The sequence below is a fragment of the Pantherophis guttatus genome, chromosome 9 (genome assembly GCF_059756535.1).
Source record: "Pantherophis guttatus breed Tessera chromosome 9, ASM5975653v1, whole genome shotgun sequence".
Lineage (NCBI taxonomy): Eukaryota > Metazoa > Chordata > Lepidosauria > Squamata > Colubridae > Pantherophis > Pantherophis guttatus.
In genome coordinates this window covers 462,193-476,202 of record NC_142071.1, presented here as the reverse complement: position 1 = coordinate 476,202, position 14,010 = coordinate 462,193, and the positions used below count along the sequence as shown (strand labels likewise).

Below are 14,010 nucleotides of genomic sequence, written 5' to 3'. Positions count from 1 at the left end.
AAAAATATGAACTAAACAATGAAAAAATAAAAATACATCAATATAAAAGGATGGATGGGTGAAGAACAGAGAGCAAAGGTGGTGGTGGGGGGCAGGCAACCCCCCCATTGGGTCCCAAGTGTTTCAGTGCATTTCTTTTGCCTCAACATTTTTCTTATGTCTGTTATTGTGTAGACAAGAATTTATTTTGGGTTTGTGGACGGAGGGAAGTGACTTGCTTTAATTGATGCATTTTTAAAGCTTCGTTTAGCCTGAGGGAAGCCAGCCGGTGTCCGTCCTTTCCCACTAATGGGAGAGCAGCCCCATTACTTTGGCTTTCCCATCCTGGATTCTCTGGTTCTCGCCAAGGAGCAGGCTCCGCACCGGATAACTGGCGGTCGTTTCTGGCCCTTTCCAGAGGAGGGAAAGAAACGCGGCCCTGCCTGCTGGGAGACGGTCTCCGAGGGAGCCGCCTCCCTGCGCGTGAGGAAAAGCCGGGGGGGGGGGGTCCGCAGAGGCACGTGGCGCGGGAGACGCGGGCGCCACCGCACGGCTTAAAAAGAAGGCGGTGCGCTCGGTGATTGGTCGATACGACCGGATGGCCCCGCCATTCCTGAGCCTTTGGGCGGACTCCGCGTTAGTCGGCTCGGCCGGCCGTTGGGGTTGCGCCTGCGCCTGCGCCGCCTGGTGATTGGGCGGTTAAGTGCGCGCCGTGGTGACGTGCCACCGCGAGCAGAGACGGCCGGCAGACGCTTCGCGAGGCGGTCGTCTTGGAGGAGGCAGGATGAGCAAAGCGCACCCGCCGGAGCTGAAGAAGTGAGTGCGGGCCGCGGGGCAGCGTCGGGGCGCTCCACACGGAGGCACCGCGGGGCGGTGGCGCGGCGGCCAGAGAAGCGAGCGGAAGGGCCTAGCGGGCGGCGGGAGCCCGTCCTAAGGCCACTCTTCGGCCCGTCATGCACTGCGCGGCGTGTGGCCATAGAGCCACTTCCCTAGAGGGGCCTTCCTCGACCCACGTGCCCATTCCTTCTGGGCCTGCAGGCCCCCCTTCGCCCCCGCCCCTCCCTCAAGCGCTCGAGCCTCTCGGCCTGGGAGGGGGCGGAAAATGGGCTTCGCCAGGGTCCCCCTCCGGCAGAAGCCGATCTTGGCTGGCGGTGGGCGGCTTTCTTCGTCAGCCTTTTAAAACCTCTGTTCGTCCAGAGACGCTCCTTCCCCCGGCTGATTGATTCTTCAGCACAACCGACTTGGAAGGGGCCTTGGAGGTCTTCTAGTCCAGCCCCCCCCCGTTCAAGCAGGAGACCCCATTCCGTTTCAGACAAGTGGCTGTCCAGTCTCTTCTTGAAAGCTTCCAGTGATGGAGCACCCACAACCTCTGGTGGCAAGCTGTTCCGCTGGTTAATTGTCCTGACTGTCGGGAAGTTTCTCCGTAATTCCAAATTGCTTCTCTCCTTGATTAGTTTCCACCCACTGCTCCTTGTCCTGCCTTCAGGTGCTTTGTAGGATAGGTTGGCCCCCTCTTCACTGTGACTGTCACCCAATCATCTTCGTTGCTGTTCTCTGCACTCTTTCTAGAGACTCAACACCTTTTGAGTATCCTAACCAGAAGTGGTCTCAGGGTTCCAAGCGTGGCCTCACTAAGTGCAATATAAAGCAATAGGATCACGTCATGTGATCTTGATGCCATCCCTCTGTTGATGCAGCCCTGGACTGCGTTCACTTTTTTGGCAGCTGCAGCACATGGCTGGCCCATATTAAGTGGTTACCCACTAGGGCAGCAAGATCCCTCCACAGTTACTGCTGCTGAGCTCATTTTGTACCAGTGCATTTGGGTTTTCTTCCCTAAGTGTAGACTCTCTCTACTAGTAGTAGTAATCCTAATTGTTGTTTTTAACTGCAGAATGTTTTTGATAGTTTTTTGTGATTTTTTTATTATTCACTGGCCAGACACACACACATCGTATAAATATGATTGATAGATAAGACTATAATTCAGTCCAACATAAAATATATAAATCTCCCAGCCAAGGTAATCCCACAAAACAACCCATCCCCATGCCCATTGGTAAAACTCTTCTTCGGGGCCCTGAGTTTAAAGGAAGCTGCACATTTGTTCCTGTTCTTGGAAAGGGACAGTCTTTCCTGAGAGCAACTTCCTAGTGTTCCTTTCTGCGCGTTGACTGTTCTTGCACCATCCTAGGCTCAAAACTTTGGAATTTCCCATTCCTCAGACAGGAAATGGACAAGACGTACACAAGGCCAGGTTATGAAGAGAAAGGACAGCAGCTTTGTAAGATTGCTTAAGGCAGGGTTTCGTAAAGGGTGGTCCTAGGACTCCTTGGTGCCCTTCAAGACCCTCTGAGGGGCACTGAGAAATCAAAATTATTTGCCAGTCTATTTTAAAATGTAATACAATATTAAAATCCTATCAAATAATTGTGAGAAGTGGTAGCAGCACTGAATCCATCAATTTTAATTTTTAATGCAATAAATCTTGATAAATATAATTCATGCAAACATACCTTTTAGACGTTTAAGAAAATGGGGTATTGGGTTGAAAACTAGGGTAGGTATGAGTGGGCATGCAGCCTTTTCCCGTTGACAGTGAACCTCTTGATTTGTTGCTGCCATATTGCTGCCCAATATGGAGAGAGGCTTACAACTGCAGAGTTAAAGCAACATGAAGTTGAGAGAGAAAAATCATAGCCTCACACTAAACGGCCGCCCTATAAGAGCCTTGTGAGGCTAGCAGGTGTATTATCTTTTTAAGGGCTGTGAAACTGCACATTTCTTCTGTTGAGATGAAACCAGTTAATTTTTCTTTATTATGAACTTGACTTGCATGAGGCTTATTTCCTCTCTTTTGATTTTTCAGATTTATGGACAAGAAGCTATCATGTAAGTGAACTGATTGTTTTGAAGATTCCATTTTGCAAGGAAAAAACTATACAAACTATACAACTATACAAACTAAATAATTTTCCTGCGATGTGCTCACTTCTTTTCTTTATTTGTTGCATCTGTTTCAGTACTTGTCCAAATATTGGTCTTTTACGCGCTAAATGTTTCATTAATTTTGTATTGATTTACATAATTAATGGTTTAGTCTCCCTATATGTGTTTCTCTGTATCTGTGTCCAATTCTGGTCACCATAATGCAAAAATGCAGAGAACAACAAAGGTGATAGTCTGGAGGCTAAATCATATGACGAAAGGCTGAAGGAGCTCAGTGTGTCTAGTAGGATGGAACCCATTATTGGAATACACAACTAGAAGGATATAAATTGTTGAAAAGAAACAAGCCCAACTCAAAGAGGGGGAGGAGTTGCATTGTATGCAAAGAATTACAGAAATACACAGTACTTGTATTGACTCTGTTAATGCTGCTGAAGAGATCATCTTAGAATGGATGCTTCAGTTCACCAGAGGAGGGAATGAACAGCAGGAAAAAGTCCATGAGTATTTGCACAGTCTCAGTGAATGTGGTCTGTTTTATGAGTTACTGTTGAACCTCTGCACGAAATAGCAAATGACATTCAGCTACTAGTGTTGTTTCATACTTGCCTTTAGCTTGTGGTAAGTATACATGTAACTCTTAACAGTGAAGGAGATAGTGAACGTGGCTCCTGGGGCTTATTTGTTCACTGAATACAACTTTGGTTTAAAAGAATTGTGATTTAACAAAAACTGTTGGAAGCCTTATGTGCTAATTTCTCACGCCTTAGTTGTAACTTGCTGTGTCTGTTCTTTGCAGTAAAACTAAATGGAGGTCGGCATGTTCAAGGGATATTAAGAGGTTTTGATCCGTTCATGAATTTGGTGATAGATGAGTGTGTGGAAATGGCACCTGGTGGACAACAGAACAACATAGGGATGGTGGTAAGCAAAAATGAATTAAGTTATAAGAACTGTTGAAACTATTTTGCCAGGGAAGGGAATGTTAAGCTGTTGCATTCTGTCATGGCACAGTACAATATATACTCTTTTATGTTCAAGAACTGAATAAATAGAGTTGCAGTATAAATCAACTTGTGTTGATTCTAGCAGTAAGGAAGCAATTATCATTTGCATTTTATGATTTAGGTCAGAACTTTCAAATTCTCCTTCAGGCACTTTTGACACTTAAGAACTAGTACCTTTGTCAATACTCTCAGATTGGGGACACCAGAAACATTCAACAAATGGTATCCCAGTGGAGCAAAAATACTCCCATGAAAGACTAAGCAATCCATCGTGGATCTTTCTGGATTACAGTTGTAGAACAGTTCTCCATATCAACTGCCTTTAGCCATCTTGAAACTTATTTTTTTTTCTTCATTCTTAGGTATGCTAATTATTTGTTCTGATTTCTAGGTAATACGAGGAAACAGCATCATTATGCTAGAAGCCCTGGAACGAGTATAAAAAATGAAGTACTGGCTCTTACTACAGCGTGGGCAATTTTTATTATTGTTGGTTCTACAGGAGCATTCCATGTTTACATTTTTTTAAAAAATAAATTCTTAAAAATTGGTATAATTTGCTTAACAACTTTGAAAAATTAATTCGGGAATATATGAAATTTGAAAAATTGTACATAATACCCATGTACAGGAACGGAGATAGGATAATATTAGTGTTCCACATACTTGGAACATACTTCAACAAGTGAACAAAACAATTCCAAACAAGTTGAATGAGAGATGAACTTATGCTGGCAATGGTGATAAGCCAGCATTCTGTACATTTAAGATCCTGCTTTATGGCTTTTGAGAAGTTCTTGACTTATGACCACTTGTTAAACCATCATTTTGAAATTACAACTTGAAAAGGGGCTGTCATAAAATGTTTTGCTCCAGTCGTGTGATTGCAATCTGGGTGTCGGCAACCTGGTCACACAATCGTAACCAAGCACCCCACAATCATGTGATTGCCACTTGCAGTCGTCTCTGCCAGCTTCCTCAGAAAGTCAGTGGGGAAGCTGGCTGGGAAAGTTGCACACTGCCAGGAAAGGGAGGGCAGTTCTCTCCCGGCAGGCAGTTCTTTGGGAGCGAAAGGGCTGCCTGCTGGAAGGACATTCGGTTTGAGTCGCCTCCCAAAGATCTGAACTCTGTTTCTGCAGAGGACCTCCCCTTGGTGCATGGAAGGGAGAGGCACTCCTGCGAAGGAAACGGAGGTCACTGAAGGTCCGATCTCTGCAGCCGACCAAAACCGTTCTGTCTTGTGCACAGAGATGGAACTTTTGTGGCAGACTGAAGGAACAGCTCAGCTCTTTGGGAGCCCAGCTTGTCTCTGTGGCTGTCAGCATACGAGTTCCCTTCCATGCATCGGGGGAGAGGCAGGCGGGCTACCTGCCCTTCTTTTATCAGGTAGCTCTTCCTCTGTCCGCTTGACAACCTGTATAATCACTTAATGATTGCAGCTAATTAGAGCCAGGATTGTGTTGATTGAGCAAAGTGATCACTTGGGTGTCTTGCTTAATGACCACTTTGCTCAACAACTGAGGATCTGGCCCTCCCATAATATAACCCTCTGTATCGGTGTGACATCTTTCTAGAATTCTCAATTGCAGATCCTTAGCCGCACATTTGTAAAAAAGGCACAACAGCACCACAAGAATGTGTTTCCCCCACTTTTAATAAAGTTAGAAAGTATACCTAATCTGTTACCTATAAATTGCTGCTACCCAGTTCTCTGCCTAACGCAGTTACAAGTGGATGGCATCAGCAGTTCACAGAACCACGCACGTGGCAGTGGAGGTATGTTTTTTCCCACTGCTTTTAGGTAAAAGAAAACCCGCTTGCCAGTACAATTTTCCTGACTGCCTGAATAAGCATAATTGTTATAACAATAAGATAATTTTGATTAATCCTTCTCTCCGTTTTATAAATACTTTATTCCCACCCACCCCTCACACTATATTTTTTAATATGAAGTTTGGTCTAGTGGTGAAGGCATCAGGCCAGAAACCAGGGGACTGTGAGTTCCAGTCCTGACACGAAAGCCGGCTGGGGGACTTTGGGCTGGTCCCTCTGCCCACAGCAAGGAGTTCAGGCAACAAGCCAGTACCAATTCCTGTCAACCAAATGGCTCAACGCTCGGTTGGTCTGCTACTTGTGTGTGGAAAGTTTGTCAAAAGCAATCCTTAATGTCCAATTTCCTTCTCCTTCAAAAAAAGAAGGGGCTTATTCAGAACTGATACCTCATAATTTCAATGCCTGGAGCAGCTGAATTCTCCTCTTACAAGTCCTTATTTGCATAACTATACTAAAAGCTTTTAAAATATGAATTTTAAAGGGAAGCACTTCAGTTATTTGAACAGCCCAATTCAGCGATTCAAATCAAGCATATTCATTTTCTTCTGCGTCATTCCCTATACTGATGGCTTCCAGAAATGTAAAACTATCTTCCGATCAAAAGTAATGAATTGTTGGGAGTCATTGTCTGCAAAACTAAGTACATGAAGTCTCTTGACAACTTTATCCAGTGGTTTTAAGGAACACTGCTATGTAAAATGCCTGAAGGCTTTATTCAAGGTTTTTCTTGTGCCCCAAAGAATTACTTATAACAAGTCATGTGATTTGCAAAAGAAGTCCAGAAAGTACAGTAGTTTTTAAAAGACTGTTGCCAAGAATTCCCTTTAAACCTCTTTCCTTGGAGTACCAAAGTAGGATCAACAGTGATGGTTGCAAACAGAAGCTTGAAACATTTTCAAACCCTTTCTTACCTCACCAAAAATATTTTGGCCCTTGTAGGAATGTTCTGAGCTTAAAACTGCCCTAGTTGCTGCCTAGCAAAGATATTTGAAGCTTAACATTTTGGGCTGCAAATGGAGCATTTCAAAGCTCAGACATTTTGGGCACTCATACCCAACACCCAAGATACATCGCAAGTTTCCCATACTCCTCGATGCCTCCCCCCAATCCTTGTCATGCCAAGTCAAAGCTCTGTCTTGAGTCGCTCATGCAAATCCTCTTGATCAATCCTATCCATCTTATTGTACCAATGATGGTGAGCCAAGAGGGCCGCATTTTTGGCAGAGATTGCGCTCATCTCCATGGCGCTGGCTGCCCATTCTATGGCATTGACGTAATACAGGTGGTTGTGGAGAACGAAAGGTGGGCACTTCTGAGGGGGGCTGTAGTGTGGGTAGGCCAACCATTTCCGTGCTTCCACCAAGTCATAGGATGAGAAAAGCAGCTTCAGTTGCTCATCGGTCAGCAGCTGATGGGAGAACACTTTCCAGACAGGAGGGCCCAGGTGTTTGTCCTTCACCGGAGAAACCATCCCAAGGCTGCTGATGAACAGATGGGGATCTTCCATCGTGAAAATGGCCTGCAGGTTGAACCGAGAAGGATCCCGATAGCCAAAAAAAGAAGCATTGATGTGCCCGTGGACAAACGTTGCCACCGTCTGGTGGTAGGGACTAGAGAACTCGGGGATCTGTGGGTCGAAGTTGCGGAAAGTTATGTTGGCGATTTGGCGCTGCAAAGGAGTAGCGATGAGGAGGATGTCGTAGACACCTGATGTTACTCCAGACGTAGAGTTGTAGGTAACCTCATATTGCTTTGTCAGACCACCTTTGAAACAACCAAAAGAAATTAAAACAGCAGTTTTGACGTTACTGAGAGAGATTTTGGGGGTGTTTTCCCAATGTGAAAGAGGACAGGGTAGGCATTTTTGTGCTGGCAAGTTACCTTTTTTCAGAGAGCAGAATGCCAGAGCTGCACGATTGTCAAGATACTCTGTTTCCCTCTCCAGCCACACTCAAGACACCCCTTGGAATAACTTTCTCCATGCCGTGACCACCATCAGTATAATTGGTCCCAGGGCTCATTTCTCTCTGAAGCAGTGACTGAATCAGGTGTCCTGCCTGTCAAGTTTCATCATCTCCAAAATGGCAGATGCTGACAGCCAAAGAGGGAGTTTGCTCTTCAACCACCTGGTCTCTGATGAAAATTCTTCCCAACAATCCAGGGTGGTTTGAAAGGAAGGAGTGTAATTCCCTCCATGTTGTGTTTGAGGGACGGCAACACACACCTCAGGCCTCTCTGTCTTAGTCATCACACAGCTTCCTCTTCCCCACCTCTCTTCCAATCTGGGGCTTCTGCTTCTGAGTTTTGGCTCTGGGAAGGAGCTTTCCACAACCACCCTGTTCATGGGGTCTCTGCTGATGAGACCCCCACCCAATTTAGGCGGAATTTAAAATGATCTAATTTTTTAAAAAATGAGGAGCTCGCCTGCAGCAAAGCCCCAACGTCCAGTGCCATCTCTTTTCCTAGCAATGACACTGGACTTGCCATCTTAAGACTGCAGAAGCCCATCAACTCCAGCTCTTGTGGCCAAAGACAAGGAGTTGGGGAAGTGGCAGACCCAAACTTGTGGAGGGCAACAGATTGCCCACTTCTTTTTTCAATCTTGCACAACTTTCACGCTTGATAAACGCATCTCATATTTTGCAAATATGAAATAAATAATTAAATATGAGGCAACCACACCTGCACGGGTCTTCGGCCTTGTTTTTGCTTCTATGGAGATAACGGGACCAGAAATAAGCTGGGCTTTGGAAGCATACAGGAGGCCTGTACACACCAACTTATTGCCTCCTTCTACCGACCAAAGTCCTCCACTCGCTCCGGCCAAAGATACAGCTCCTGCAAAGAAACAAAGTCCAAGAAACAAATGGTCAGATGCACCTAAACAAGACAGTAGCTGAGGCTAAAGTGATTCAGTGACAGGGTTAGAAATAAAACTAAGCCAAAAATTTAAAAACTGCATTATGGCTTTAGAAAATAGGTGAACCCAACCACTGGACGCTTGTGTTTATGGCTTACTTATGAACAATCAAACCACTATGGCTTATTGGATAATGTACAAAGCCAGCCATCCTATAATGCAAGAAGGGAAGTAAGTGCGATGTTCCATTTTCAACTGGCTCTGTCGTTTGCTACCTTTCAAAGAAGTATGCAAAGTCCTGTCTGTTTGGGGGGGGGGATGTTTCCCCCATTCATTTTTTTGGTACAGGGACATCCAGAAACAAAAGCTCCTCAAAATATATGCCTGAGGGTCTTGGCCCATTTTTCCTTCTTTTGTTCAATCCTGTCTGATTCTCAGAGACTATCTGGACATGTTGCTGCAGTTTTCTTGGCCAGTTTTTTCAAAAGTGGAGCAAGTTGTACAAGAAGCACAAGTGGATGTCCAGTGGTGCAACCCTAAATTTGCTACTTAGGAATGAACAAGCACCACTTACCTACGAAGCCGTTGATGCTGGCACTTTGCCCATAGTTGACTCGCATGACAGGAGTGACCATCTCGTTGATGAATGCCTGAGAAAATCTGGCCTTTTGCAGGGACTCATCGATGGTGTGGTTCAACATGTGAAGGAAGTCCGCCCCTCCAAGGGCATGGAGCAGGTTCTCAGGGCTGCTAAAGGCGTAGTCGTGCGACTGGTACCGATAGATCCTGGACAGAAAAGAGGGTGGGGGAAGGGGCGAACAGGCTAAGGATCTTGCAACAGTGCAAAATATATCAAGCAGTGGGACAACATATGCTCTCAATAACGAATATCTGAACTATTTTGAGTTGATGTTTCTGTCTTATTTTTGAAGAAAACTAAATCAGAGCTGCCGTTTATTACCCTTTGCTAGTATCAAATAACAACTCCAAGCTGGTGCTTTCATCTTCCATCACCCCCAGATGATGAAGACAGTAGAAATCCACCAGAGGCTGTTATATCGAAGAGTCCTGGTTGTGCCAAACCTCTTCCATTTGAGAATCATGGAGGCCACTGTGCTTTTAGGAGCTTTCAGTGCAGCAGAAGTTTTATTGTAGCCTCCCCCAGATCTGTGCCTTGCAATAATCCTGTCCCTGAGCTCTGCAGGCAGTTCCTTTGACCTCATGGCTTTTGCTCTGCAACAGTACGCACTGCTAGCTGTCAGGCCTTCTACAGAGTGTGTGCGCCTTTCCAAATCACGCCCAATCTATTTATCACAGGTCGACTCCAAGATGTAGGAACGTCAGCAACAATTAAGAGAAATGGGAGAGACCACAGATAAATTTCACGTGTTGTTGCAAATGGTCTGAATACTTATGCCAAAGTAATATTTCAGTTGTTTTTTTAAATAAATTTACAGACATTTCTAAAATTCTGTAAAATTATGGGGTACTGAGTGTAGATTAATGAGAAAAAAATGTATTTCAACAACTGTAGAATTTGGTTGCGGCATAATAAAATTGACAAAAGTGAAGTGGGCTGAATACTTTCTGAATGCACTGTAGCTCATTAATCCTGCTAAATGTGCACTTTCTCTCCCTCGCTAAGGAAATCCCTAGATGCAAATTCTTATTACATGTTTTAATGCAGTATTTTTCAACCACAGCAACTTTTAGGATGCATGGGCTCCAACTCTTAGCATGCTGGCTGGGGAATTCTGGATTTTGAAATCTTAAAAGTTGCTAAGGTTGAGAAATACTGTATTAGGAAGTGATGACTGGCATTTATCTAATTGCTGGCTGCCAGCCAAACTTTTTTTTGTAGGCCATTGCCAGTTTTATCTGCTGTTGGTCTTTCCCTTAACTGCAAAGCTGGTTTTGCATCTACCTCTTTTATTGAACATTCAGGGGCTTCGTTACTTTGTACTCATCTGTTTGCTATTAGAATCTTCTCTGAGCAACCACAGGCTGTGTCTGAGATTTCAAAAGGTAAAGAAGCCCCCGAGTTAAGTTCAGCTCTTGGGGGCTTCATAGCCCTAAAACTATGAAGGGGGTGGCCAGCTTCCTCTTTGGGGTGTTCTTTGACTCGCCACTCTAGTCTGTAGTCTTGGCCACGCATCCAGGTACGAACAGCCTTGACTGTACTTGTTTTTCTGATCTGGAACAATTCATGAAGCTTTTGGTTGGTTGATTGACCGATTGATTTAAACCAAGCCATCCTGTGGCCCTCTTCACAATTATCATATGATAAAGCAACACAGCAATTTTAGAGCCAAGCAATTTCCTGGTCTTTTTCTTTCCATGGCAGACAGAGGCCTTGCTTCCCAAAAATAGAAAGGCCCAGGGAAAAGCAAAATGCCTTTCAGTGAGCATTAACTCAATCAAACTTGGTAACATGATCATCCTCACCCATCATGCCCGTTGATAAGAATTTGGGGGAGGGAAAACCTTTGATGCAGAGGCTGTGCCAGAGAGCCCCTCCCCTCGCCCTGCAGTCCTTTGCTTTGTGCCGCTCACCTCATAAACTTTTCAAGGACTTCCTCCACCCACATGTAGATGCGCAGGGGGTTGAGTCCGTAACGCCACAAGAGCTTCAGAAGAGTCCAGACATACCAGCCGCTCTCCTCAAAGACAAATTCCTCCCCATTGTAAATGCCCATGAGCCCATCTTGACTCTGAGGAACAGAAAGCCCTGTGGATTTAAAGGCAGAGACGGCAACTTGAGAGGGAGGAGGCCACCCAATGCCCCAAGCCTCTGAGGTCCTCCCTGCAGCCACTGGCCCTCAAGAACCATGCCCACTGCCCAAGAGAGAACCAGGATGCCTCCTTGGCTATTACTGCGACAAATACAGATCTTTTCAAGAGAATTACGCTAAGGCATGGAATGAAATTAAGGAGGACATATTAAGGTGGGAGAAATTAAAACCCTAAAAAGCGGGAGAGGGGGGATTTCTGTGACAAAAATGATTGTTTTGCCTAAAATGATGTTTTTTGTTTCAGATAATATCTGTTTTGACAACTGAAGTACAATGCAAGCAATGGCAAAATGATCTATCTAAATTTGCATGGAAAGGGAAAAAAACCCTTGTCAAATACAAAATGTTACCAGATGCAAAGGGAAGGCCTGGATTTACTGGATTTGAAATACAGTTGGCAGCTTGTCTGCTTTGGATGAAAGAATGCCTATTGCTGAGAAACCAAAGAGTTTTAGAAGGGCATCACTGGAATGCCAGGGAATATTTAGGGTATGATCATTGAAGTTAATATGGATCTTAAAGCCCACTTTTATTAGTTGTTCCATATTAAGAATGTGGATGCAAAGCCAGGCTGTGCCCCAAAACACCTCTCTGGATCTCAGCAGAAGCGTTTTGGCAGAAAAGAAAGGGGCAAAGGCAAATGGTTAAGGTAGCAGAAACGATTAGAGAAGCCCCGGGGGGGGGGGAATAGGAAATTAAATCAAGAGAGCCAGCCAAGCAGTTGTCAGCGGACTTCCCTTTGCAGCTGCCCCAAACGGCCCCCTTCCTCAGAGAGAGAGAGAGACCCCAGCCGGCCCCCCCAAAGCAGAGGCCTGCCTTCTTGGGAGGGAGGCGAGGCGGCTCACCCAGTTCTTTGACGAAGTGCTTCATGTGGAGGTTGAGCGGGTGGAGGACGGCTCCCCCCGCCTCGTAGTCCCGGCCTTCCAGCTGGACGGTGGCCAGGCGGCCCCCCACCTCGCCCCGCTCGAAGACGTCGATCCGCGCCTCTCGCCCGAACTTCTGGCGCAGGAAATAGGCCGCCGAGCTGCCCCCGATGCCGGCCCCGATCACCCCTGCAAGAGGCAGCCGCGTCGCTTCCTTCCGCAAAGGCCCCCCGGAGACCCCCCCCACCTCCCCACCCCCCCTCACAACCGCCCTGCGAGGGAGGGCCGCCCGAGTCCCCGCCCGGCCCAGCGCCAGCCCCAGCCGCTTCGGCCGGCCCGTCAGCGGCAGCCAGCAGCCACGCTAAGGCGGCTCCGTGCCCGGCGCCAGGCCGCGTGGGAAGCGGCGGCGGCGGCGGCGTCCCCGGCGAGCGAGGCCTTCGGGCCGGATCCCCACCCACCCAGCCCCGCGCGCCCGGCTACCGATGCGTGAGGGCGGGCGGCGCAGCTCCGGCGTCCCCGAGGCGTCCCCGCAGCAGATGAGCAGCAGCAGCAGCAGCGCCCGCGGAGCCATGGCCGAAGGAGCGCGGCTGGACGGCCCGGAAAGAGCCCCGCCCCCCCTCCTCTTCCTCGGTCCCAGTTTCCTGGCGTTCCGCTGGTGATAAGATTGAGGAGGCGCGGCTGGACCGCCTCCCGCCCATAAGCGCCCTTCAAGGCTTCCCTTGGGTGGGAGAGAACCGAGGCTTCCCTCCTCAGAGAGTTTGGAGGAATACTTTCTTCCTTCAGAAACAAGGCTCTCCTTTTCTTTGCTCAGCAATATTCTCTTCTTGCAACAAATAGACCCAAAAACACACAAAACAGGCAGGTCCTAGGGGTAACTTTAAGTCTTGTTGATTTGCATTATAAAGAATTTCTTTCACATTCAGACGGAATGATTTTTGACACAAACTCAGAATATTCATCTTTGGCCTTTATATGAATTATGAGGCCTGCCGTATAGTTCCTTCTCTTTTTAATAACTGCTATACAACCTTTTTAAATAACTGAAATATAATTGGACTAAATTCAGGGATAAACTTTTTTTTAAAATTAGTAAGCTCTCTAAAAGACAGGGGACAGCCAGAGGATAGGAACCTTTTGTGAAGTATTTGTGGCCTCTCTTTGCCTGGATTCTCAAGTGATTTTTGGAGATGTTAGAGACTTTATAGAGCAGTATTATATAGGGCAATTTGGTGCTTGACTTTTTGAAAGTATTTCCTGTTCAATTTAACACATTTACTTCACATGTTTTCCATCTATCGATTGATTGTTGCTTTCATTTTTGGAAGAACTCAGTCCGATAATACTGTATCTGAGGGCTTATCTTCATAAAGCTTTTAAAGGCAGGTTGATCTTTAGTCTCTGCTTTCTAGACGATTCTTCCCAAACAAATTTCGAACAGCGCCGCTGGTGTAGTGGTATCATGCAAGATTCCCATTCTTGCGACCCGGGTTCGATTCCCGGGCGGCGCAGTCATTTTGCCTCTTCATTCAGCATCCCCTTTTTTAGTGGCCATCACTAAATGTGCCTACTTCCTCCACCCAACGTTGACTTGAATCTATTTTTTTCTTTTTTTTACAAGAAAGGAAACAAGCGGAGCCTACAGCAGCGGAGACCGCGATCTGTAAGACAGCAGTACTGCGCACGCGTTCTGCGGAGGTCTCGCGAGACCCACTGCCCGAAAGGACGCC

At 46.3% G+C, this 14,010-nt stretch overlaps 2 protein-coding genes and 1 non-coding gene across 3 annotated transcripts; 2 read left to right on the top strand and 1 right to left on the bottom strand.

Moving 5' to 3' along the window:
* The first annotated feature begins 642 nt into the window (after nt 1-642).
* On the top strand, nt 643-4,491 carry SNRPG (small nuclear ribonucleoprotein polypeptide G). The gene is made up of 4 exons (XM_034430671.3): nt 643-795; nt 2,849-2,871; nt 3,728-3,852; nt 4,327-4,491. Exons 1-4 carry the CDS (start codon nt 764-766, stop codon nt 4,375-4,377), a joined length of 231 nt encoding a protein of 76 aa, XP_034286562.1. The 5' UTR covers nt 643-763; the 3' UTR covers nt 4,378-4,491.
* Nucleotides 4,400-13,118, bottom strand: PCYOX1 (prenylcysteine oxidase 1). Its single transcript, XM_034430660.3, has 6 exons — nt 12,764-13,118; nt 12,266-12,472; nt 11,182-11,356; nt 9,203-9,414; nt 8,451-8,606; nt 4,400-7,532 (listed from the first exon to the last, which is right to left on the bottom strand). Exons 1-6 carry the CDS (start codon nt 12,852-12,854, stop codon nt 6,892-6,894), a joined length of 1,482 nt encoding a protein of 493 aa, XP_034286551.2. The 5' UTR covers nt 12,855-13,118; the 3' UTR covers nt 4,400-6,891.
* A 602-nt stretch (nt 13,119-13,720) lies between these two features.
* TRNAG-CCC (transfer RNA glycine (anticodon CCC)) lies at nt 13,721-13,791 on the top strand. Its single transcript has one exon. It is a non-coding gene; the product is annotated as a tRNA-Gly (tRNA).
* The last annotated feature ends 219 nt before the right edge of the window (nt 13,792-14,010 follow it).